The 26,171-nt window shown below is 44.1% G+C and overlaps 2 protein-coding genes across 2 annotated transcripts in view; one reads left to right on the plus strand and one right to left on the minus strand.

Moving 5' to 3' along the window:
- CCDC152 (coiled-coil domain containing 152) overlaps window positions 1-4,867 on the plus strand; it is a 102,447-nt gene extending 97,580 nt beyond the window's left edge. The window contains exon 8 of the mRNA XM_073584346.1: window positions 4,741-4,867. Coding sequence (XP_073440447.1) covers window positions 4,741-4,863 — 123 coding nt within the window. The 3' untranslated portion in view covers window positions 4,864-4,867. The remainder of the gene's footprint in view (window positions 1-4,740) is intronic.
- A 2,128-nt stretch (window positions 4,868-6,995) lies between these two features.
- SELENOP (selenoprotein P) lies at window positions 6,996-16,910 on the minus strand. Its single transcript, XM_073584319.1, has 5 exons — window positions 16,834-16,910; window positions 12,791-13,006; window positions 11,290-11,502; window positions 9,733-9,850; window positions 6,996-8,554 (listed from the first exon to the last, which is right to left on the minus strand). The coding sequence occupies exons 2-5, from the start codon at window positions 12,991-12,993 to the stop codon at window positions 8,255-8,257; spliced, it is 834 nt and encodes a 277-aa protein (XP_073440420.1). The 5' UTR covers window positions 12,994-13,006; window positions 16,834-16,910; the 3' UTR covers window positions 6,996-8,254.
- Window positions 16,911-26,171: the final 9,261 nt, after the last annotated feature.

Below are 26,171 nucleotides of genomic sequence, written 5' to 3' on the forward strand. Positions count from 1 at the left end.
GGTAAACTGATTAAATTTGCTGATGACACAAAGCTTGGCAGGATAGCTAATACTAGAGAAGAGAGAGAGAGGATTCAAAAAGATATAAATAAACTGGAGCAATGGGCAGCAACTAACAGAATGGTTTTTAACAGGGAAAAATGCAAAGTACTACATCTGGGCAATAAAAATGAAAAAAGCATATACAGAATGGGAGGAATAGGGCTAAGCAACAGCATATGTGAAAAAGACTTTGGTATACTAATAGATCACAGACTGAATATGAGTCAACAGTGTGATGCAGCAGCAAAAAAGGCAAATGCAATTCTAGGATGTATTAACAGAAGCATACAGTCTAGATCATGTGAAGTCATTAATGCCCTCTACTCCTCTTTGGTCAGACCTCATCTGGAATACTGTGTCCATTTTTGGGCGCCACATTTTAAAAAAGACATCAACAAACTGGAGCAAGTTCAGAAAAGAGCGATCAGAATGGTGACCGGTCTGCAAACCCTGTCTTATGAGGAAAGGTTGCAGGATTTGGAAATGTTTAGCTTTGAGAAGAGAAGACTGAGACGAGACTTAATAGCTGTCTACAAATATCTCAAGGGCTGTCAAATTGTAGAAGGATCATCTTTATTCTCATTTGCACAAGGAAAAACTAGGCGCAATGGGATGAAACTGAATGGGAGGAGACACAGATTTGATATTAGAAAAAACTTTTTGACAGTTAGAGTGATCAATGAGTGGAATAGGCTGCCACGAGAGGTGGTGAGTTCTCCCTCAATAGAAGTCTTCAAACAGAGGCTGGACAGACATCTGTCTGGGATGATTTAGCGAATCCTGCTTTGAGCAGGGGGTTGGACCAGATGGCCCAGTAGGTCCCTTCCAACTTATGATTCTATGATTCTATGCCATGAGCCAATGCCCCTTTCTTTTCCTGTGGTTTGGACTCCATTTTCCTTAGATATTCAACCAGGATGGGTCTACTATCGCTCCTCGACTTGCTCCAGCACAACTCAACCCACCAGTCGGCCTAGACGCCCCAAGTCATGATCCTATTGGATATCACCGCAATCTCTGACTGTAGCGACCCTCGGACCTGGTAGGCTGTTTGTTGCTGGGGGAGTCTAGAGTAAGTCAAACCTTCCAGATGAGACCTCACAGCTGCGCTGTTTCCACAACTGATCCTGTAACCTGGACGCTAGGTGTACCGCCTCCCACAGCAGGTAAGGTGGCGCATTGAAGGTGTGATCATTAGCACTCTACCTACTTCCTGGGTGAGCCAGGCCCATTGGGGGTATTCTTTATAGAGCGCACAGAATGTTTAGCAATCTACAGGAGCTCCAACCACCTTCATCAGTGGCTCTGAACCCCACAGCAAGGACTTCTGTGGAGGAGGTTGGGGGAGCAATCCAGACAGCGCGGGTGGAATCTTACAGTGCCCTAGCTACTTTCCAGAGTTGGCCAGATTGCACTCAGAGGGATGTATTGTTCAGGTGAGTCAGACAGTATCCTGACAATGCTACCATTTGCCAACAGCTAACTGAGTCTTCTCAGCGGCATGTATGCTGAGGGCAGCAATGATATGCTCTCCCTTAGGGGTAGATTTTGGGTAGTCCTAGATTATGCCTCTCAGATTGCTCATATCTGGTCTCTCCCGTTGGGTTTAATTATCTGTCAGAGCCCTTCAGTGGGACGTGACCGCGCAAGTGTACCTGATTGTTTTTTATGCAGGGAGCAGGCAGGGTCTTTCCAGTGGTGGCCGGGTAATGTGGGGTGTCTAGCCTGTGGGTGCACATATGGTATTGGCAGCCCGCCTGATGTAATACGAGGGGCATCAGTAGTAGGATACAGGTACATCTCACATAATGGTGTGAATGGCACCCTATGCAGACCTGTGTGCAATTAGAATACTAGGCAGCCCCCCATAGATGATTGGTGGGTTAGTAAGAGGTTCAGGTTCAATATTTCGCAACTGTGCTGCCCCAGCCTTTATGATGGGGGACCTGCTGAATCCTGTTTGTGGATTTGTGTCTGAGCATAGTATTGCAAGGATGTTTTTTTTTCTCTCTCAGTGATGTTTTTTTTTTACCTGACTGTTCTCAGAGTGAGTCTGACCTCTTAACCAGTGTCTTCTCATTTTTAGGTCATATCACACAAGCTAGCCACACGACATGGAAGCAGACAAGGCGAGGCTCTTTCCACTTAACTTAGATGGTTCAACCAAGCGAGATCGCTTCCAGTGTGGATCACAATAGCAGACCAGTCAGTACACTGATCTCTTTCCTTGATGAGTTAGGCCATCAAACTCAGACTCATTAGTTCAGGGTACAATATAACCAGCCCTAAGGGACCCTGACAACTTCCCAAGACAGATGCCTCTTCAGAGATGAGTCAATCAGGCGGAGATATCAGGTTTGCAAATTACATGAGCATTGTTCTGACCTTTTTTATATTCTCTGCAGGCCAGCACCACAAGCAGGACCTTTTTTGTATGGCTTATCAGAAGGCAATCTGGTTGGGACCAGGACCACTACCCATGGCTAGTCACCGTCCAGCAGATACAGCTTTGTAGGTCAGCTTGCACACATGGATCAGTAGGTACCTTGGCCTCGTCCTAGGCGAGTCAGTCCAGCTAATTCAGACCCCTTGGTATTTCTAGTGAACAAAAGGTTTCTGATCTTATCCTAGGTGGGTCTGACCTATTGATGAAGACCTTTCGGTTTGGCAAAGTTGCAGTACTTCTGTGCACTTCTTCAATTTCCAGACAGTGTTTTTGTTTCAGGAAGAGACCTCTCAGCTTGGTGCATCCCTTAAGCAATTCCGGTACCCTGCTCAGGGCTTTTCCAATGAAGAACAAGGGCTCCCTCTTGATTCCAGCCTTTTGTAGGCACATTTCCTCTATTTCTAGAGACAAGGGTTACTGACTTACACAGTAGATCTTTTTTGCTAGGCATTGAGGAATGCAGGTGGCTTACTCTCATTTAGGAATCTTCAGTGATAGAGACCGTTGATCAGATGCACCAGGATTGATGCTTCCTGAGTAGGGCTGTACTTTTTTAGTTGCGTTGGGTGCCTATTGAGTTACACTCATCTTTCCACCGATAATCTATTACGGCCCATGTTCCACGAAAATCCGGATGGTTTGGTGAGTGGTCACATTAGTGACAAGGCTGTCTGTTTAAGCTTTGCTAGTTAGTAAATATAGAGTAGGCCCCACTATAATAACCAGTAAAGGCTAAGCAAATGAAGGGGGACACCATGCTGTTTTTTAATGTATTTATTTAATACGCACTACACTGCAGGTGCTTAGTACAAGTCTCATCAGTATCGCCTGATCTTGCTGATCGCATGGACATCAGACGACAATGATGAATTTAATTCATCACTCAGCGTCTGAGAACAGCGATAACTGTACTACTTTATCCAGACCCCCAAGCATGCCGCCGTAGCTTTTCATTCTGGTAAGTGTCACGTGTGCAGCACGCATTTCGTCCGTGGTGCGTGAAAAAAGGACATTGTGGATTTTTCACACTGACACCTGGTCCGTGTGTAAAACCTGACATGTGCGCACCACCACTGAATACAATGGGTGTGTGTGTTTCCAGATTTGCAGTCCTTAAAAAACCGACTGCATAGACATAAAAAACGGAAGTGTAAATAAGGCCTTACAGAGTCCACACATTTGCTTTTGCAGAGACAAATCTTGGCAGGAAGATACTGGAATAAGCAGTTGCTTGAGCAGAAGTGCAAAATGTCTGTGGTGACATTGTAATATTTGTTTTTTTTTATTCCCACCCCAGTGACAGCTTTGGGACATCCATTGGTTACTGTGTCCCCCAAAGAGATGAACGAGAAAAGTACATTTCTGGTACTCACTATAAAATCTATTTCTTGTAGTCTTCATTGAGGGACACAGCACCTACCCTTGGTTGCCCGATTGGCGTGAATTTACTTGGTTTTTCTCTCAAAATGTAATTTGATTATTTTACTTATGTTGTGATTTTTACGGTGGCTTCTCATACTGCTTTCTCACTAAAATGAAGAGCCTGATGTTTGCAGACAAAATATAATCTGCAGGGAAGGAGCCAAGTTTCAATCAAATGTACTAATAGTGTCAGCCTCCAGGTGGCAGCAGACTTTCTCATGGTTTATGTGTCCAACAATGAAGACTACGAGAAACAGATTTTACGGTGAGTACCAAAAATTTAATTTTCTCATTAGTCTCATTTGGGGATCTCTCCCAACTGTTCCTTACACTCAGCTGGGTGTACCTGAGTTCTCTACGAGAGAGCCAATACCATACTGACTTATCCCTCTGCTAAGCAAAAGGATCGGTATTTGTAATTCAACAGGCTGGATCATTCTCTGTACTGACACCATCTGTTGGGGAACAGTGGAGGGGCCCTATACACATTATATGGTCAGCCGATGTTGCCAAAATCGAAGGGTTTGGGTGACTTTTTCTAGTGTGTACAGGGCCTTAAGGATGATGAGTGACGATGAGAATTACCAGTGAATACCCAAAAGCAATATTCATATGCAAGTTGGATGTTCATTAAAATAATGATAGCAGACCCAGGGTTTGACAAGCTGAAGACTGCAGAGGGCGCTAGGTGAGAAGGGACCCACTATGTTTTGTCTTTATTTGGTAGAAGCAAAACCTGCATTAACCTAAAGTCTATTAGGTTTGACATGTTTGTGACGCATTAGTCAATTATTCTAATCAGAATCCTAGATCTGCTTCTCTTCTTACAGAAATTACAGCATTTGCAAGAAGAAAAGAACAAGGAAATTGAAAGTCTCAGAAACACAATTAAAGATTTAGAAAGAAGGCTGAGCGCTGGATCAGACTCCCGGCTAAAGAGGAAACGTTTCTGAAAAACAACAAGTAAATGGATGTTATACCTTGTAGACAAACATTGCAGGATTTTCTATTTGTCCTTAAAGAGGTTGTACACTACTTTTTCATTGATGATTCATCCTTCAGATAGGTCATCATTGTCTGATCAGCCGCGGTATGACACCCAGCACATCCCCCCCCAATCAGCTGTTATCGGTGGTGGCCGGAAATACTCACTTGCAGAGCTGTCTCCTCATAGTGGCCTCCGCAGGGTATTACATATCCGCCTCATATTCAAATCAAAAGGAGGCGGATGTGCAGTACTTGTCTGAAGACTTAAATCTGGCTAAAGCCTTGCTTTTTAAAAGTAATGAGAGGCACAACATTTAAAAAAAAAATCACTTATTTTTGAAGTAAAAGTGCTGTGCAGCAAAATTTGAGACTTTTTTACACCGGTAAAACTGGCACAATAGTCGTAATGTCCCTTTAATCCATGACTTAATTCCCAGGACTGGCAATTCCTATTCCCCAGAGCAATCAAGGGATCTTTGGACAGACTGAAAAGAGACATCATTGTGAAGGAAGGTTCTCATACTGTGTAAATATAAATGTGCGCCAGCGCCATTGACGCCATTGCTACCAAAAATCTCCAGACTGCAGCAATAAAGCCACGCAGAATGTGAAAGTCCTCAATAGCTCTGAAGTCGTTTAGAAATAGTATCCAAATCACTAGAATATTGTAGCCATTCCCTAATATATTCTGATAAATGGTATCAAAGTAGAGCTTAATTTTAGGGATTATGGACATGGTAGAGCCATGTGCATGGAGACTGTACAGTAATTCTCTTTGGAGATTGCTTACACTCAGTGGAAAGAAACAAGTGGACGGAAACACATTTGGGGACCTCTTTTTCTCAGTTACGGTGGGATATCTCAGGGTTCAGGCCTCCAACTATAATACTTTCATCTGTCACGGGGTTTACTGCTACAGTGTCGAGCCAGAAGACAGCAGCGTCTGATTGCTCCTACTCCGGCGCTGAGAAGAAGCACTTCTCCTTCATTTTAAATGTGTTTATTCCTTCTGGCAGAACATTTACTGCATGGCTAACAGTGGGAGAGCAGTACATATGAGGAGAGTTGGAGGAGTTATCAGTGACTGTTGCTTGGTTTGTATGTGTGGTAATTCCTTATCCTTCTCTATTTTGGTTTATTCCCCTACCTCCACGCCCCGGTGCATTCCTCTGTTATATGTGAGTGAATATTGTATGCTTGGAGTTTTCAGTTTACCCTCATTTGTATAGCCTTGTTTGTCGGGTCGGTGTACTATGGTGCACAGTAGCACCCCTCTTCCCTGCGTAGGGAAGAGAACAGACCGGAGCCTAACTCAGGAGATAAGGTAAGGGTGGAGGCCCAGGCTTCTTCATCTTCAGAAGTATCCCGGGGAGTAGGGCGAGCTAGTGTTAGGGACAAGGAAGGAGCGCCTGGTCTCAGGTCACCCGACAGCTGTGACGTGACATCATCCTTTTATGACCTGTCTAATTCACAGGCTAAAATGCAATAAAAAAAATTGTGAAATTAAAAGCAGAAAAAAATAATGAAACTAAAAACCTAAAAAGATGGATGTATTAGTACAACACTGTACCTTTCAAGGGAATCTAACAGCAGTAAATGACCTAATTTTAAATCATTTTCTGCGTTAACTATTTTTTCTTTTTTACAATGTATCCTTATCACAATTTATTTTACAGATAAAAAAAATAGAACTCTTGTGATTTTTACATTGGCCACTTTGGCTTGTTTAGATTAACTTTCTGTTGTCTCAGCAAACCATATGCGCAGAAGCCACAAGAAACAGACTGGTTCTAGCTATTGTATTGAAGCATCTAATGAGCGTGTGCATAGGTCATTGTGAAGAGAGGGGAATCGGGGGGGAACTGTGGTATCACCTATTGTGATTGGTGGATCCCAGGTTATCAGCTGTGTATAGAAGTGTAAGGCTATATTTACATGTCCAGTAATAATCTGGGAGAACGGATCCACCAAAAATCTGTTGGCAAAAAAAGTTTCACAGTCCCTAATATATATGGATGCAATAATCTGGATCATGCAGTCAGGTTGCGCTTAATCTGTTCAAAATTCTCCATATAAACCCAGAACAAGGACGCCAAAGTGCATTTAATCTTTTATTACGCTTGTTTTGAGACATCAGACATCTTCTCGAAACATACAACATTCCTGCTTGGTAGTATTGCTATAAAGGGTTGGTCAGGTTCACTAGGAGGTACATTTTCCCATTAACCATCATTAATTTACAACATCTGCTATCAAAGCCAATTACTCAACAAATATTTCTCATATCTCAAAAAAGAAGCCTTAGTCTACGATACAGCATCAACCTATCGCAAATAGCATTAGCAATTTTACAGAATGAGCGTAGGAAATGTAGAAATGTGGTCTAATGGCTAACGTTTGGTCAGTTAGAAAGATGGATCTACAAACTATGTTCAATGTTTACAATACAGAAAATAATATTAGGACTCAATAAGTTTTCTTTCTTCCCTAGCTCTACATCCCATCATGGTTGCGGGCATCACACTGAAGCCCCTATTTTGTAGTTTATGCTTCAGCCTTCATGGGTGCAATCATAATTTAAGGACGCGAACAAGAGAGGCTAAATACTTGAGCTGCATTCGAAAGTTCTAGGATGGTAGATGGTACGTCTTCAAGGTTAACCTTGTAGATACTCCAGAGGCGGGCAACAAACTGCCGTGCAGGCCATTGTCCAACTCTGGAGCCACAGGCCAACCATTGAGATCTTAGGAAACAGAAACCTTGACATATTACATGCATCCCCACCAAATCAGGCTTGGGCAAGCTAGAGATTACCAGTGATGGAGGAACTCTGAGATCTAGCAACATCTTAAATTACTTAAGATCTGGAGATCTGCTGGTGGCCCACCACTCTTCTAGGATCCTCCATTTCTGTTGGTTTTGAGGTCACATTACGGTGTTAGCACATTAGGTTTGCTCTTATGGTTGGGGGATACCAGCAGGGACATAGTCTACTTTGGCAGCTTACAAGTGAACCCTGCACTGCTCCTGTCACTGTCAGTTCCCTGGTTCCTTGGATCATTCTCAGGCAACACGGTGCTCTGTTGCTGACGGGGGCTTGTCGTCAGGCTGGCCTGCACTTGCTTTCTGTCATGCAGCTGGAGGCAGACGTCACTGTCAGGATTCTGACTGGTCTTCTGTCTGCAGCTCCTGTCACCTGCAGGAAGCTGGAAGAACCTCCTTACACTGTCAAGTGACTCCATTATGTGCTGACTGAAGGGACAGATGTCTGCAGTGTCATCAACAGCTGTTTGAGACCTTTCCTGACTCCTCTTCCCAATCTCAGAGGTATTGCTTTTGTCAGCTCTTGACCTTTTTTCAGAGCTTATTTTCTAGAGCTGGACTCTCTGTTTCCCTGTTTGGGACAACTGCCCTCTCGGGTTGACCCTCTGATCTTCGTTCTGCTGCCCTATCAAGGGGAGTCTGACAACCCTCTGCCCTATGGTGGTGGTGATGGTGGTGATGATGATGCTTTTTGTGACCATGGACATTTGGCCTGATAGAATCTTCCACTGCAATCTCCTTCCCCTGATGGCTGCCGGAGTGTTTGCGTGGCTCTTCATCGGTCTTCGCCTGGGTTGGTGTCTCCTCTTCTTTCTTGCACACATCGTTGGGGGTCTAGAATAATGGATATCATGAATACTACAAGTAACACAAGATGCAAAGAAATGCAGCTATTATAGCGGATCTGTCACCAGATTTTATAACCCATAATGTATACATTATTAAATGGACGCCATAAACCTAATTTCAGCCATGTTAGAATGGCTGTATAATTCATGGCAGTAAAATGAGCTAAATAGTGAGAGCCCTCATGTGTCTAAGTGTATTCAGTCTCTCACCACCCAATCTGACTGACAGCAGTAGCTGGTACTGAGCAGTGTTAGATATTAACAGCAGCAGGGAGGAGGAACACTGAGGAGTGCTCTGTACATACAGTGGCGTGGCCCCCACTTTTTGGGCTGCGCATCTTGTCAATGTAGCTTTCCGTGAGTAGGTGCAAAACAGTCGGGCCTAGATCCTGCTCTGCTCCGTCTATTGAGGCCTTCTGGCACATAGTGGTGAAATACTAGATATAGGACCATCCTAACACCTGGTGAGTGGAACAACAAGAGTTGGGGTCCATCCTGATTGCGTACACATTGTCATGGTGGGATGGCCTTTATGCTTTTTTTTTCTCAAAATAGTGCCAACCACATACCCCATGTTACTTACATGCACTCTTACTATTTACTTACTTCCTGCAGGATATTTGCTCATAGGTTTTATATAATTTGTATAACTAGCAACATATTGATTGAATTCCCTGCTTATTCTGGAATTAGAACACCACTTCAAAAGACAGCTCACTAAATGAAAGTCTTTCCTGTAGAGCCGTCAATCGCTAATTAGAACCGCCCACTGGACTCCTAAGCTATGATATTCATTAAAGTTGTCTTGTTATACTGAATCTTTCCACACAAAACTATTTATCAATCGGCCATCAGCTTTTCCTGCTCTACAATGCGATGCTCTCAGCTCAGCCTCATATAGAACATGACAAGTGCCCTTTAACAACTTGCTCGTGCGCTTGCTTACCCCATGACAGGGCTTACACTGCATTGTCACATGGGTCTTATGACTCAATCTTTACCCGCCGATCCACACGCCACCAAGTACGGATAGCAGCATCTAAGCATACAACGTAAGTGCTCGCTCATCTACACAACTTCCTTTCTCCCCTTTGTGCCGCCAGCGAAAATAGTAAACTTTAGAAGAGGCTTTCCCCCAAATTTCCGTATAATAAAGGAAATTACCTCATGTCTGCACTCCCCACAAGTCGTGCCACAATACACCTGCTTTATTGCATCTTCTACATAATTGAATTGCAGGAACGAAAAAGGAAGAGTCAAATGTTTCACCAATCGTCCACACCTGAAAGAGAAATTAGAGGCATGAAGCGGGGGTGCGCAACGTGAGGCCCGCCATACTACTCTGTTCGGCTCCCACACATGCTATCCTCGGAGGACAATGTGTGGTTGGCCCTAAGATGAAGGGGAAGGCGTGACTGGTACCATTTTCAGCAGCATTGTTGGGCTAGAGCTTTTCTGTGAGCCCCTAATATGGGGTCAGTTATTCAATATCTGGGAGTCCAACCTTAAGACCCCTCCCTTGCGGATAACTATGGCTCATCCTGCATATATGTAATAAATCTCTCAGATTAGGATAATCCCTAGAAGGTGTTTCCAGCCTAAACAAGTGATCACCTAACCACTGAATAAGTGATCGGTAGCAGAAGGGGTTTTTTTGTCTCCTGGTCTTCTCGGGCCACCAAAGTGCAGGCAAGGCGAGAAGAATTGTGTGGAAGCCTACATATTCCCTTACCGTGCTATTTATGCCTCTAGCACTGATACCCAAAGATGGAGTGCTACTCTGCCTTCAGCTTTCATTGTCAATGTCACAGACTTTAAGATAGTGTCATGTGGCTCCACTTTACACTTCCGAGCATTGATGGATCATATTCTTGGGCCGGTTTGTGACTGTATTGTTGGTGTTGATCACTTGTGGAACTACAAGTCTCAGCAGAACTTGATAGCAACATCATTGGATGAGATCTACTGATGCTGGAAGTGTGAGGGGGGATTCTGCTCTGAAGATCATTGTTGGGGTACATTTGTACATTAGCTGTATTTATATGAAGCCTGTTGGACCTCTGAACATTACCTTGCTCCAATCTTATTGGCGTCCTTGCGGTTATAAGACTGCCGGTTACATAATTATAGTAATAAATTAGATCCATAGACCCCTATTCACCAGATAAGACTAATTTGGCCTTTGATCAGTAGAATAAATGGGTTTCTGTCTTTTTGGTTATATCTCACAAGAACCTGTTTTTCACATTCACGTATGATCACTTTTAATGGTATAAACTCTTCTCTGACTCCTCTGCAAGAATGTGCGCTGGGTTCTCAGAACGTTGGCCCGGCATTATTCTAATGTCTGAAGTAGACTTTTCAGGACAAAAAGACCAGGAAACATGAAAATATGAGAATACAGCACAAAAAAACACCACGATGTGTCACGATATGTGAAACCGGGCAAGGATTCCTGCAGACATCCATGAAAATCGCTCCCAGAATGGACCGCAACGCAAGGACTGGTCTCCTGGCCCGAAAACGACCGTTTCATAGGCATATATGAAGCTATTGAGTTCTGGCCGGGAGACTGGCGGACTGTCCATGCATTGGCATCCGTGTTAAGACCCAATTTTACGGATGTCTGCTGGAGCCTTTAGGTTAAAAAAATACACATTAAAATGAAAAACTGTACAAAGATGGAGGACTGGGGGAGACGTTATATAGTAGATGACAAACCTGTCATAAACGAAAACATCATTTTTTTTCCCTTTCAGCAGGCTCCAGATGTCCACCTGGCCCTCCTCTTGTTGGTATACAGGAATGTACTCGGAAACCCGGATTTTCAGCTCATTGTATTTCGCCCGGGAATCTTCCCCTTGGTGATTGACCACAATGAAGGACACGTTCATGTAGTTTTCATTCTCCAGTTTCACCCGCAGTTCATCCAAACTAAGATAGTAATAAATAAGACTCAGACCTATAAATGGAGCTTATTGCCTACGTTGTACGTAAATTAAAGGTTCTCCTGCTTAAAAGGCTCTGGTTTATTTTCAGGCCACATAAAAAATGTTGTATGATATAATGTAACTTTCTATCAAACTATGAAGGGAATTTACTGAGATTGGCATGTGGTGCGCCAGATGTAAACAGCGGTGCGCTCGAATAAGGGTAATGATCAGGGTCAGACTGGCCCACCGGAAATCCGGAAGATTTGCCGGTGGGCCCAGGTAGTGACATCTGCTGGCATACAGGGCCGGCAGCTGCCTAGGGCCCCCAGCCTGCGGCGTGTCGCTAATAGCGGCATACCATGCGATAAGCCCACGTTGTGAATTTGGTGCAGATTTCACAGTTCACCAATGTCAACTCCTGGTGCATGGGGAGGTTTCTGTGCAATTGGTGAAAGAGTGAAATCCAAAGTGACTCTGTGTATGACTTATGATCGGCAACACAGGTCACTTTCTGCACATACATTTTTTAAATCCGACAGGGATTGTGCGACTAGAATGATAATCCAAGAGGCCGATTATGTGTGTGTATTGGGAGAGACACGTCAGCCAAGGGGAGAGACCGCAGAAGACCTGACTCTTGGACTAGTCATCTGACATGCTCCCCAGCCGGCTTTGTGTTCTCTGGACTGCTGTAGTTTTATAGAGTACAACATACATGACTGGTTCATGCTGCCAGTGGTTCAGGCAGAATAAATCAGCTGTCTGGTTCCCTTTAGCACAAAGAAATGATAAAAACCATGAGATGGATGATTGGATGAATGAGTAGTTTGATTAGAAGGAGGGATTGTTAGATGAATAGTTTTATTAGATGGAGGGATGGATGTATGGATGATTGGATGGATGTATGGATGATTGGTTGGATGTTTGGATGATTGAATGGATGATTGGATGGATAATTGAGTGGATGATTGGATGGATGTATGGATAATTGAATGGATGATTGGATGGATGTTTGGATGATTGGATGGATGTATGGATGATTGAATGGATGATTGGATGATTAGATGGATGTATGGATGATTGCATGGATGGATGGATATGGATGGATGGATGATTGAATGGATGGAGGGAGGGATGGATGTATGGATGATTGGATGTATGTATGGATGATTGAATGGATGTATGGATGATTAGCTGGAGGGCTGGATGAATGGTTTTATTAGCTGGAAGGATGTGTGTGTAGAATGTCGGTTCATGTCAATTTGAAAAAATGGTAAGTGTGATCTTACCTGGAAGCCTGCAGGAGGCACAAGTATCAGCTTGCAGACAGGATTGCTACAACCGTGACCGTTCCATCTGCATCTTGCATGGGATTCTGGGTTCCGATCTTCCAGTCCGGTGGCTTTTTGCACAACGTGCGGTGTCCCTGGCTCTCTGCCCCTCCCCAGGGGAGAAGACAGAGAGCCAGGGCAAGAGCAAAGCCCTTCCACATGGTTGGGCTTCACCTGCAAAACAAAACAGGGTTATATTTGCTGTATATAAAGCGTGAAGTGGCTACGAATCTGTCCTGTGTAAGGCCATATTAACGGGTATTAGATTTGTTGGATAATATATCTCTATGTGACTCGTACAGCGCAAGGCCGCGAGTTAATAGAGAACGCTCGCTCTCCTGACGGGTCTGTGAGAGTAAATACACATAAGTCTCTATAGAATAACTATACGGAAGTAACTATGTGGAATTCTGAATTTTGTGTCCCTCTGTTATTCCTCCTGGAAGTGTATAAACAGGTTTACAATTGGGTTGTACCATTTATCGGCGTGCCTCCACAAACACGCAGACACTGTTTAACCAGCTGTGACAATGTTAGACTGCACATGGATGATCCCTGCTGATAGGAGGGACTGAGTGTCACCCAGTGGGATAGTTCCAGGAGTAATAACAGAGGAACAGGCACAGTGCAGTTGTGAAAATAACACCATTCTTTCAGCATTCTGAATTTTGGGGAAATACAAGTATTTACTATAACAAGAATGTCAGGTGTGCAACAGGTTCTCTATGACAGAGAGGCCCCTCCTGGCCCTGTGTCCTGTACATAACAAGGCATAAAAACAATACAGGGGATCAGTCCTGCAGGAACAGTCTAGGATAATGTCTGCGGTCAGTAATCACAGGTAATTCTGGGATTCCTGCCACGCTCTCCTGTTCCAGGTGCCCATCAGGTAACAGCGTCCTGTTCTTTCCGGATGAGCTCTCTTTACACAATTACACGTTCAGAAATGTAATCCGGAACACGTTGGAGACATAACATAAGGTGCAGCTTCTTCCATTGTGCCTCCTCCTGATCCATGATGCAGGACCCCATCCAGCGTTCTCAGATTTATACAACCTTGCTCTGGTTTTGACCACAAACATTAGAAACGTAGGTTTTTCCCCCAAGACTGCATTCCTATTTGAGCAGCAACAACCCCATTTTCTAGATATTTAAAGAGTAACCGCTTATTTTATTTATTAACTGTTTAGTAACTATTTTATTTATTAACTGTTTTTTTCATAAATAAATACTGCACATCAAAATAAGAAACTTTGTAATATATCTTATCAGAGACATCTGCTTCTTTTTCCTTCCAGTGATGTGTCACTTACTTGCCTGCTTGCTGTGTAGCTTTGAGAAAATCACTGTTGTATCAGCAGGAGATTATCACTAGAAGACTAGTAACCCTGCTGCAATGTAGTGTTCTGTATTCATGAGCTCTGTATAACCCCAACCCCACCACTGATTGGCAGCTTTCCTCCTATGCATAATGTACACAGAAAGCTGACAATCAGTGGTGTGGGCAGGGTTATACAGAGCTCAGCATTTAGAGAACCGCTAGATCTGCAGCAGAGAAAACAATGATTTTATCAAAACTGCAGCAATCAGCCCAATAAGTGACACATCACTGGAATCAGGTCTATGCCCCTACATTACGCTGCTCTCAGATGGGGTAGCAAAAACCTAAGGACAGATTCTCTTTAAGCTTAGATTTCTAGGTAGAAATGAAGCATTCTCTGAGTCAGAAATCCTGAGTGATAACTACTTATGGCTCCCACTAAACTAGCAATTATGGGTTGTTATCCAGCTTTCCAAAGTCCCTGAAAGACATACTAATCTGAATTGTATAGGAGTGTAACTGTATATAAGAAGGCAGCTAAAAATATATAGGGAATGTGGGTGTGCTGTGCTGCCGGTCAGTGGTGAAGAAGGAAATATGGGGAAAAAAGGTGTGCTGTGCTGCCGGTCACTGGTAAAGAAGGATACATAGGGAATGCGGGTGTGTTGCTCTGCCGGTCAGTGGTAAAGAAGGATATATGGGGAATGTGGGTGTGCTGTGCTGCTGGTCAGTGGTAAAGAAGGATATATGGGGAATGTGGGTGTGCTGTGTTGCCGGTCAGTGGTAAAGAAGAGTATATAGGGAATGTGGGTGTTCTGCGCCACCGGTCAGTGGTAAAGAAGGCTATATAGGGAATGTGGGTGTGCTGCGCTGCTGGTCAGTGGTAAAGAAGGGTATATAGGGAATGTGGGTGTGCTGTGCTGCTGGTCAGTGGTAAAGAAGGGTATATAGGGAATGTGGGTGTGCTGCGCTGCTGGTCAGTGGTAAAGAAGGGTATATAGGGAATGTGGGTGTGCTGTGCTGCTGGTCAGTGGTAAAGAAGGGTATATGGGGAATGTGGGTGTGCTGTGCTGCTGGTCAGTGGTAAAGAAGGGTATATAGGGAATGTGGGTGTGCTGTGCTGCTGGTCAATGGTAAAGAAGGGTATATGGGGAATGTGGGTGTGCTGTGCTGCCGATCAGTGGTAAAGAAGGGTATATGGGGAATGCGTGAGTGCTGCGCTGCCGGTCATTGGTAAAGAAGGGTATATGGGGAATTCGGTAGTGCTGCGCTGCCGGTCATTGGTAAAGAAGGGTATATGGGGAATGCGGGTGTGCTGTGCTGCCGGTCAGTAGTAAAGAAGCATATATAGGGAATGTAGGTGTGCTGCGCTGCCGGTCAGTGATAAAGAAGGATATATGGGGAATGCGGGTGTGCTGTGCTGCCGATCAGTGGTAAAGAAGGGTATATAGGGAATGTGGGTGTGCTGCGCTGCTGGTCAGTGGTAAAGAAGGATATATGGAGAATGCGGGTGTGCTGTGCTGCCGATCAGTGGTAAAGAAGGGTATATGGGGAATATGGGTGTGCTGCGCTGCTGGTCAGAGGTAAAGAAAAAGAAGGATATTCAGAGAGTCCAGAGTATTGTAGAATAATTGTGATTTTATCTCAACGTGTTTCAAAGTCTCTATAATCATTTCCAGTGGTTTCACCTGATGAAGAAGTTATAGACACTTTGAAATGCGTTGAGAATAAAACCCCAATTATTCTACAACACCCTGGACCCTCTGGATACCCATATTTACTGCCGACCAGACGCGCACCACTCCATTTCCTATATCTGAACACATTGAAGTGACAGAATCACTGGAGAGTTTTTTCTTCGTTTGCCAGGCCTACTGAAAAGAGATCAGACAATCATGGACCAAAATGGTAATGATAAAAACAAATGCAAAAAACAAGCAAACAATGAGATAATGTGATTGATTGAAAATTAAACAATACAGATCTTGGAAGGCAAAGAGGAAAAATTGAAAGTAAAGAGGGGGCGCTCATGGGCCCACCTAAATGTGCAGCCGACCCTCCTGGTTACAAGAGGAAGAATCCAGCAGACATGCATGGAGAGGTCGGGAGGCTTCTTTTGCCTTTGCTAGAATCTGGACTTGCAGTAAAGATTTGATGCTAAAGGACAAAGTAAAACATTTTAACATCATTTTATTTTAGCTTCCGCAGTCCCGCAGATATATCCTCTTTGTTCTGTTGAAAAATCACATTTGATGACCAAAGTGTATATTTCCCAGTAATAAGTAGCAATCGCTGCTGTGGGGAAAGCAACACGTTGCCTACTGTACAACTTGTAGCAGAACTTGCCTGATGTAGCAAAGGTTAATTTAAAAGTGTCGACTTTGCCATATGCAACATATGTCAGTTGGCAAATTTTTGAAAAATTGCAATAGAGCAAATTGGAAAATAAACAGAATTCGACATTTGGTACAACTTACATCATAAGTTATCACAACACACAAACATTTCAGCCCCCCAAAGAGTTGGATTCTTGAAATCTATTTTTCTTTTTTTTTTATTTTTACCCCAAAACCTTTTGAAATCTGTGCAAAGCGGTGTAGCAGAGCTGACGGCAGAGCGCGCAGACGACATACACCAAAGTACATATTATAGTAAATATTATTGGAATGTGCTGGCTTACTCTGCCCCTGGTCCTGCGCAGGCAGCTGCACCGCTCTGCAGGACCCCACAATCCCAGCCCTATATATACTCAGCTTGTTTACAAAGTGCACACAGGACCAAGAGTCCAGGAGGGGAAAAGGGAGGCGCCAGGAAAAAGACATGACTCCAAAAGTACAAAAGAAAGGAAAGAAATGCAAAATCTGGATACATATAACATAGGCAGAAATCCCTCAAATAATAGGAGGCCACTTAAAACTTCCCGGCTCCTAAAAAACAAAATAAGTGTTAGTACACCCCCTCTGTAAGAGAATGGTTTGCTCCATCCTGGGTTGGGGAGCGTCCTGACCTCACATTCCTCTTGTGTCCAAGATTTTGAGGAAGAAGAGGTTGAAAAGTGCACAGTTAGCTATTTGTTTTGCAAAGTTGTAGAAAACTATCTTCTGCTGTTTCTTAAACCAGGACTTGACAATATGGCCACCGTGACGCCTCCCGTAGTGGTTGTCACCCAGCTTTCCTACAGTTCTGAGAGGCAAAGCAGGCATGTATTCAAGAGACATCGATAATAGATACATTACAGAGAGAAAAGTATATGATAAATGTCCACATTACACCTGCAGGAGGTTTTATCACGTCTCATTGTATGATAAACCCATAGACATTACTATGGCGCTGGTCCCTGCACAGATACAGAAGCTTCCAGTCTTCTGGGAAGGATTTCTGGGAGATCTTAGAGGGCGTCTGTTAACAGGTACACGATGCAACAGTGGTACCGCACTTAACGAACAACTATTTATTTGGCTAACATGAATATATATAATATACAGCTCTGGCAAAAATTAAGAGACCACAGCCCAGTTTTATAAAACTCAGCTTCTCTACATGTCTGACAGCCATTCCATTCCATTGTCAGTTGAATTCCAACCAGAGTACACCTCATTCTACTTAATGTGCTTCTGATTAGGTGATCACCTGAACCAAATCTTATTTAATGAAGAAAAGTATAAAAAAATCCCTGCTGTGTTGTTCACAATCCTCTTGCAATAGGACAAGCTGGATGGCAAAATAAGTGCTAGTAATATCCCAAAAGTAATAGGAATGAAAAAATAACTTTTAACCATGCCAAAAGAGTTGAAAAGAAAAGTCTTGAGTGAAGAAAAGAAGTGCTCAATTCTGGCTTACTAGCAGAGGGATACAGTGAGCGTCATGTTGCCTCCATCCTTAAAATTTCTAAAGCAGCAGTCCATTACAACAAGGTCAAGCAGCAGACATTGGGGACAACGAAGCTACAGACTGGCAGAGGGCAACAAGCGACTCTCCACTGACCGGGATGACCGTCATCTTATCCGAATGTCACTCAGCACCCGCAGAATGACATCAAGTGACCTACAAAAGGAATGGCAAATGGCAGCTGGGGTGAAGTGCATGGCAAGAACAGTTCATAATAAAAGCTCCTAGAGGCAGGGCTCAAGTCATGCAAAGCTAGAAAAAAGCCTTTTATCAATGAGAAGCAAAGGAGAGCCAGGCTGAAGTTTGCCAAAGACCATAAGGATTTGACCATAAAGCAGTGGAGTATGGTAATCTTCTCTGATTAGTCTAATTTTCAGTTTTGCCCAACACCTTCTGCTCCGGCAATGTTCCCCAACTCTAAGGACTGTTTTTTCCAGCAGGACAATGCGCCATGCCACACAGCTAGGTCAATCAATGTGTGGATGAAGGACCACCACATCAAATTCCTGTCATGGCCAGCCCAGTCTCCAGACCTGAACCCCATTGAAAACCTCTGGAATGTAATCAAGAGGATGATGGATAGTCACAAGCCATCAAACAAAGAACTGCTTATATTTTTGCACCAGGAGTGGCATAAAGTCACCCAAAAGCAGTGTGAAAGACTGGTGGAAAGCAGCCAAGACGCATGAAAGCTGTGATTAACAATCATGGTTATTCCACAAAATGTTGATTTCTGAACTCTTCCTGAGTTAAAACATTAGTATTGTTGTTTCTAAATGATTATCAACTTGATTTCTTAGCATTATTTGAGGTCTGCAAGCACTGCATTTTTTTGTTATTTTGACCATTTGTCATTTTCTGAAAATAAATATAAAACTTAGTGCTTGGAAATTCAGAAACATGTCAGTAATTTATAGAATAAAAGAGCTATTTACATTTTACTCTAAAATATAACTATAAAGAGAAAAATCAGACAAAATGAAAATTTTGCCGTGCAGTGGTCTCTTAATTTTTACCAGAGCTGTATATGTGTGTGTGTAGGCACGGGGTCAAGGGTAACCATGAACAATGATAGTACAGTAAATTATGGGACAATCAATCAGGACATTGTAATGCAGCTAAACACAATATCTAGACTGTCATATATATACACTGTCCTCTATATTTACAGTTAAAGGACTGTCACTAATGCTTAGTCAAAACACCCTCAGTACAGGCGTCACTTTCGCTACTGGAACCGTCACCATCGTCCTTTCTTTAGGCAGCTCAAAATGTCACACAAGTCCTAACATGAGTCGAGGATACTACCCGCTTGGTCGTAAGTCCCAGATTGCCCCTAACAGGAATTGACGATACTACCCGCTAGGTCACAAGTCCCAGATTGGAGAGTTACTTGGTACACAGTACACTCATCACACTGGCCGTCTGTGGTCCTCGAAGCACGGCCCCGTTCCCCACTCTGTATTGTACGTCTACGCTGGAAGTAACAGCTCACACAAACGTCTCTCTGCTGCGGCCAAGTCCCCTGTCTCTCGGACCTGATTCCATTCACTCGACTCAGCTCTCCCAACTCCAGTCTCTCATCTCCGGTGTCTTTACTTGAATCTTCCGTCTGGATTGTTCTCGCGACTCTTCCCTCTGGTCTGGTCTCTGGCAATGGTGGCTATAGGCCATATACGCTGTTCACACGTCCATTCTTCTATAGGTAGAGTAAGGAAGAAGAGGGCACCACCATAATGCAGTCGGGATCTACCTGTCACATACCAAAGAAGTGCACAGAATGTATGAGAAAGGAAGTATGCAAAGACAAGGATCACCAGAAAAATATATACAAATAATTTATTAACAAACAAGCCAATCATTGTTAAAAATCAATTAAAAAGCACAAATGGCTATGACACAAAAATATCCATTAATGTGCAAGATGTTTAAATAAGGAACTAAATAAGTGCCAAAAATTAAATATGTATAATAGTGCAAGTGGAATATGCTAAAACAGCTGAAATACCGCCTTGAATGAGGTGCTCTGGTGCTTTCAATACTATTTGCATTACATGTCCAGCTGTACTGCTCATGCACATTACCTGATCTTTTTTTTTTTTGAGGGTTTAATATTTCCTTGTGTAGGATATATACGGAAAGTATTCAGACCCTTTAAATTTTTCACTCTTTGTTTCATTGCAGCCATTTGGTAAATTCAAAAAAGTTCATTTTTTTTTCTCATTAATGTACACTCTGCACCCCATCTTGATGGAAAAAAAAAACATAAATGTAGAAATTTTTACAAATTTATTAAAAAAAAAAACCTGAAATATCACATGGTCATAAGTATTCAGACCCTTTGCTCAGTATTGAGTAGAAGCACCCTTTTGAGCTAGTACAGCCATGAGTCTTTTTGGGAATGATGCAACAAGTTTTTTCACACCTGGATTTGGGAATCCTCTGCCATTCTTCCTTGCAGATCCTCTCCAGTTCCATCAGGTTGGATGGTGAACGTTGGTGGACAGCCATTATCAGGTCTCTCCAGAGATGCTCAATTGGGTTTAGGTCAGGGTTCTGGCTGGGCCAGTCAAGGATGGTCACAGAGTTGTTCTGAAGCCACTCCTTTGTTATTTTAGCTGTGTGCTTAGGGTCATTGTCTTGTTGGAAGGTGAACCTTCTGCCAAGTCTGAGGTCAAGACTCCAGAGCACTCTGGAAGATGTTTTCATCCAGGATATCCCTCCTCCACCAAACCATACAGCAGGTACAATGCAGACAGGCGACTAACGTTCTCCTTTCAGTCGCCAAACCCAAACTTGTTCATGTGACTGCTGAATACAGAAACCTGATCGTCACACTGCACAGAACACATCTCCAACGGTCCAGAGTCCAGTGATGGCGGCTTTATACAACTTCATCTGTCACTTGACATTGTGCTTGGTGATATAAGGCTGCATGCAGCTGCAGGACAATGGAAGTTCATGACATGAAGCTCCCGGCAGAACAAAGTGTTTGTGCTGATGACAGAGGAGGTTTGGACTCTGCAGTTATGGAGGCAGCTGAGCGTTGGTGACTTCTATGCCTTCAGCTCCCCAGCACTTCCTCAGTGATCCCGATGTATAATTTTACGTGGTCTCTACTCCGTGACTGAATTGCTTCCACTTCTCAATAATATCACGCAGTGGGGGAATATTTAGGAGGTATGAAATGTCATGAACTGACATGCACCAATAACATGCGCCAATACTGTGGATCATCAGCTCCTCCTCACTATGCTCCGTTCCATTGGCCTCAAGGACGCCGTTCTCTCCTGGTTTTCCTCCTATCTCTCTGACCGCTCCTTTACTGTATCTTTTGCCGGTTCCTCCTCCTCTCACCTTCCCCTTACTGTTGGGGTTCCTCAAGGATTGGTTCTAGGCCCCCTCCTCTTCTCCTTGTACACTGCCCCTATTGGTCAAACAATCAGTAGATTTGGTTTCCAGTACCATCTCTATGCTGATGACACCCAATTATACGCTTCTTCTCCTGACATCACGCCAGCCTTTCTAGAAAACACCGGCGATTGTCTAAACGCTGTGTCTAATATCATGTCCTCACTATATCTGAAACTGAACCTGTCAAAGACTGAACTCCTTGTGTTTCCTCCCGCTACTAATGTACCTATACCCGACATTGCCATTTCCGTGTGTGGCTCCACTATTACTCCCCAGCAACAGGCCCGCTGTCTTGGGGTCATACTTGATTCCAAGCTTTCCTTTGCCCCCCATATTCGATCACTGGCTCGCTCTTGTCATCTGCACCTCTAAAACATTGCTAGAATTCGACCTTTTCTTACTTTTGACTCTGCAAAAACTCTTACTGTTTCTCTTATTCATTCTCGTCTCGACTATTGTAACTCTCTTCTAATCGGTCTCCCTCTTACCAAACTCTCCCCTCTCCAATCTGTCTTGAATGCTGCAGCCAGTATCATATTCCTCACCAATCGTTACACCGATGCCTCTACCTTGTGCCAGTCATTACACTGGCTACCCATCCACTCCAGAATCCAGTACAAACTTATTACCCTCACCCACAAGGCTCTCCATGGCTCAGCACCACCCTACATCTCCTCCCTTGTTTCAGTATACCACCCTACCCGCGCCCTCCGTTCTGCTGATGACCTGAGGTTAGCATCCTCAATAGTCAGAACCTCCCACTCCCGTCTCCAAGACTTTACATGTGCCGCACCAATTCTTTGGAATGCACTTCCCAGGTCAATATGATTAGTCCCCAATCCCCACAATTTTAAGCGTGTCCTGAAAACGCATTTATTCAGACTGGCCTATCACCTCAACACATTAACCTAATCTATCCCTGTGTGGCACAGCCAAAAGTTTCACCATAACCAGATTTCCCGCATCATGTTCCCACATGCTTTATGCATCCATTAGCCCTCTGTGTCTCTACTGTTACACACTTAACATTATGGCTGGTCCATACAATCAGGGCAACTGTTACCACCCACCTTTCGTGTCTACCTCTTTCCTCATAGACTGTAAGCTTGCGAGCAGGGCCCTCATTCCTCTTGGTATTTGTTATGATCTATGTGATTATTGTTATGCTGTAATGTCTATTGTCTGTTCAAATCCCCTCTGAAATGTAAAGTGCCGACGCTATAGAAATAAAATGTATTAATTATTATTATTATTATTATTATTATTATAACATCTTGTTCTGGGGCCGACATACAATCGCGGTCGTTTCTCAATATGGTTGCTGCCCGGGTCTAAAGCGATGTCCGCCGCTGTTGACTGACCTGGACACCGCGTTAGACCAACCATATTCGGAATCGACCGCGTTTCACAGGAGCCACACGTTTGCACTAATGTGCTCCTCTCTTTGAGAAGGAATTTAACCCTTAAGATTTAATTCTGGTGATAAAAGAAACCAAGATCCTAAGGGATACAAAATAAGTACATCCCCTTATTATACTCTACATACATTTGCAGTCGGTACACTGATGAAGGTCGTATAAAGACCAAAACGTCTGAATTATGCACCACTGACTGTTCATTAAACGTTTCTTTCTACTAATCTAAGTTGAGTGCCAAGTTTTTGCTTACATTCTTTTCCTACATGGACTGTTTCCCTCTGGACTGTGGGATCCTGTGCTCCCGATGATAGGTGAGCTGATCACTTTTTCTTTATTGCATTATTGCAGTCACAGCCCAGCTGAGTGAGTGATATATTACTGCAACGAGTAATTGATAGACTGCAGTTATCTGAGATTACTTAGTAGATGGCAGCTCAGCGCGTGAGAGTCACATGGAATATAATGGCTTCTATTATACATCCGATCATTGCTGAGACTGAAATAACAGCGACTAAGCGCCAATCACAAGAGGTAGGGCCTGAGGAAACAGCTGTTTCTGTAGCTGCCGCTCACTTCTCCAGGAGTGTCCATAAGATAGGTCATAAATATTGATTGTGGATGAACCTTTTAAGACCTTTTTGGCCATTTGAGGGTCATGGGTGGTGGCAGCTTGGAACCATTCTACTATGACCACAACTGTCCATTTATTAGATGGACAGCCATTCATCTCCTGCAAGGTTCAAGCAACGTAAACTCCCATGGCCACTGCTGTATGACAGGGATCTCTGGATCTGTTCCCATATTAGGGTTGTGGGATGAGGGAAGGGCTGTGTGTAAACCAGCCCCCTCCAATCTGTCTACAGAATATAGACCTCATGAATAGTAGAATAGTATACACTCAATGGACAAAAGTATTGTGCCCCTACATATTACACCTACAGGGACACTTATGACACCCATTTCTAAATCCATAGACATTACTATGGATTTGGTCTCCTACTTTGTAGATATAACATCTTCTACTCTTCCGTGTTGGCCTTCTACAAGATTTTTAAGTTTGTGAGGTCAGATGTTGGATGAGAGGGCAGCGCTCACAATCTTCATTCTAGTTCATCACAAAGGTGTTGGATTTGCTGAGGTCAGGGCTCTTTACCAGTCATGTTCTTTCACACCAAACCCACACAACCATGTCTTTATGGACCTTGCTTTGTGCACTGGGTGCACAGTCATGGGGAACAGAAAAGAGGTGTTCCCCAAACTGTTCCCACAAAGTTGGAAGAAACAATTGTCCAAAATAGCTTGGAACTAAGGAGCCTAGTTTGACCCATGAAACACAACCCTATGACATTGTGGCGCCCCTGAGGGTTCATTCACCACATAGGTACTGCACCTCCTCCTGAGGTGTGGTACCCCACCATCCAGCTAAGGTGGAGACACCTGACCACTCTCCAACACCTGCGTCCCACACAACACAGTAGTGTAGCAAAGCACCCTTTGGTGGCTCCCTGCTTAGAACACGAAGCGTGCTGGGAGGCTTGTGGAGTTTAGTTGGCATCAAAAGAACGGGAAGATTTTAGGATTTAGTCAGTCTGACAGAGTCAGAGGAAGAGTGAAGATCCCCTGAGTGGGATGGATGAAGGAAGTGCTGCAGCCGACCTCAGTGACCTGGGTCCGCTGGCACCGGAAAGGAATATTGATGAAAAGCCTGATTCTCTCTATAAGAAGGAAGGATTAGTACGGAATGTAAGGAGAGGAGGACTAAGGATTAGGGTTAGAGCAGAACCCTTCCCAAGTTCACAGCGCATGGCCGGGGTCCGGTCCCCGAGGTTGTATGGATACTAATGGTCCTGCGACAGACACCGGAGGAATAGAAGTTGTCACCACTTTATTCCCACACAAGACTTGGGGGCACAACAGCAACGAGAGTGAGCCGGGACTTCGTAGCAAGGAGTCCCCGAAGCAGGCTACAGCTGTCTGCCGTACAAGTAGAGTTCATAGGAACATCTGACAGGAGGAACTCCAGTGTAACTCAGTACTGTGAGTACTTTACTATAGGCGCAAAAGGGAGACTTTCAGAAAAGGCACATATGTTGGCGGAGTGTTGGAACTGAGTACTTCATCTTGCCTGGAGGTTGGCTGAGCCCCTGACCCGGAGGACACGGCACCGAGGCGGGAACCTGTATGCTCAACAGACTGTGAGTAAAGCTTTGGAACTACATGCTCTGGTGTCCTCCGCTCATTCCTGCGCCAACCCACTCAGCACTGCTACATCTCTGTGCTTAACACTGCACCATTACGCTCTCTTCACTAGCGCTTCATCTACACTGCCCTGGGACTACAGCCCTACCTGTGGAGGGCCACAACATCATTGCTGCACCACACCATCAGGTCCCAGAGGATCTGTCTGCAGCGTCGGCTTAACATCTACATTGCCGAACACCACAGGTGGCGTCACGAATCATTCACTAATAAACTTTAATCATCATCATCCACACGCTCAACAATCCCCTTTTACAATGGACGCCCAGGGCCACGGACCGGGTCACAGCTACCGTGATATCTCCCATTGAAACCAACGGGCCCGGTTCTGAGTACCCCACTAGCCCTGGCACGGGGTGCTCCAACATTATCTCTGATCCACCAAACTTTTCAGCTGGCCCAATGCAGTCTGGCAGGTAATGTTCTTCTGGAATTTGCCAAACCTGGACTCATCTATCAGATGCCAGATAGAGAAGTGTGATCCATCACTGCACAGAACACAGTTTCCACTGCTCCAGAGTCCAGTGGCGGTGGCTTTACACCACTCCATCCGATGCTAGGCATTGTGCCTTGTGATGTGAAACTTGCCTGTGGCTGCTCAGACATGGAGACCCAAGCCGTAAAGCTCCCGGCAGGACACAGTTTTTGTGCTGATGACAGAGGAGAGGAGGTTTGCTCTCTGCAGATCCTGAGTCAGCAGAGAATTGGTGACCTAAGAGCTTTATGTTCCCTGTAACTTTACATGGTCTCTACTTTGTGGCCGATTCGTTGTGGTTCCTAAACATTTTCACTTCTCACTAATATCAGTCAATGGTGGAATATTTAGGAGGGAAGGAATGTCATGAGCTGACTTACAGTGGTGATGTCCTATTACAGCACCGTGCTGGTATCTAGAAGGAGCCATTCTCTCCAATATGTTAGTAAAGGCAGACGGCGCGGCGAGGGGCTGGATGTTATACATGGGGCAATGGGATTGAATAAAAACCCTGAATTAAACAGTTATGAGGGGTGCGCTGGTGCTTTTGTCCATACAGTATTT

This window comes from Dendrobates tinctorius, unplaced genomic scaffold (assembly GCF_039654945.1).
Source record: "Dendrobates tinctorius isolate UK_male_01 unplaced genomic scaffold, ASM3965494v1 ptg000083l, whole genome shotgun sequence".
In the NCBI taxonomy this organism is placed as follows: Eukaryota; Metazoa; Chordata; class Amphibia; order Anura; family Dendrobatidae; genus Dendrobates; species Dendrobates tinctorius.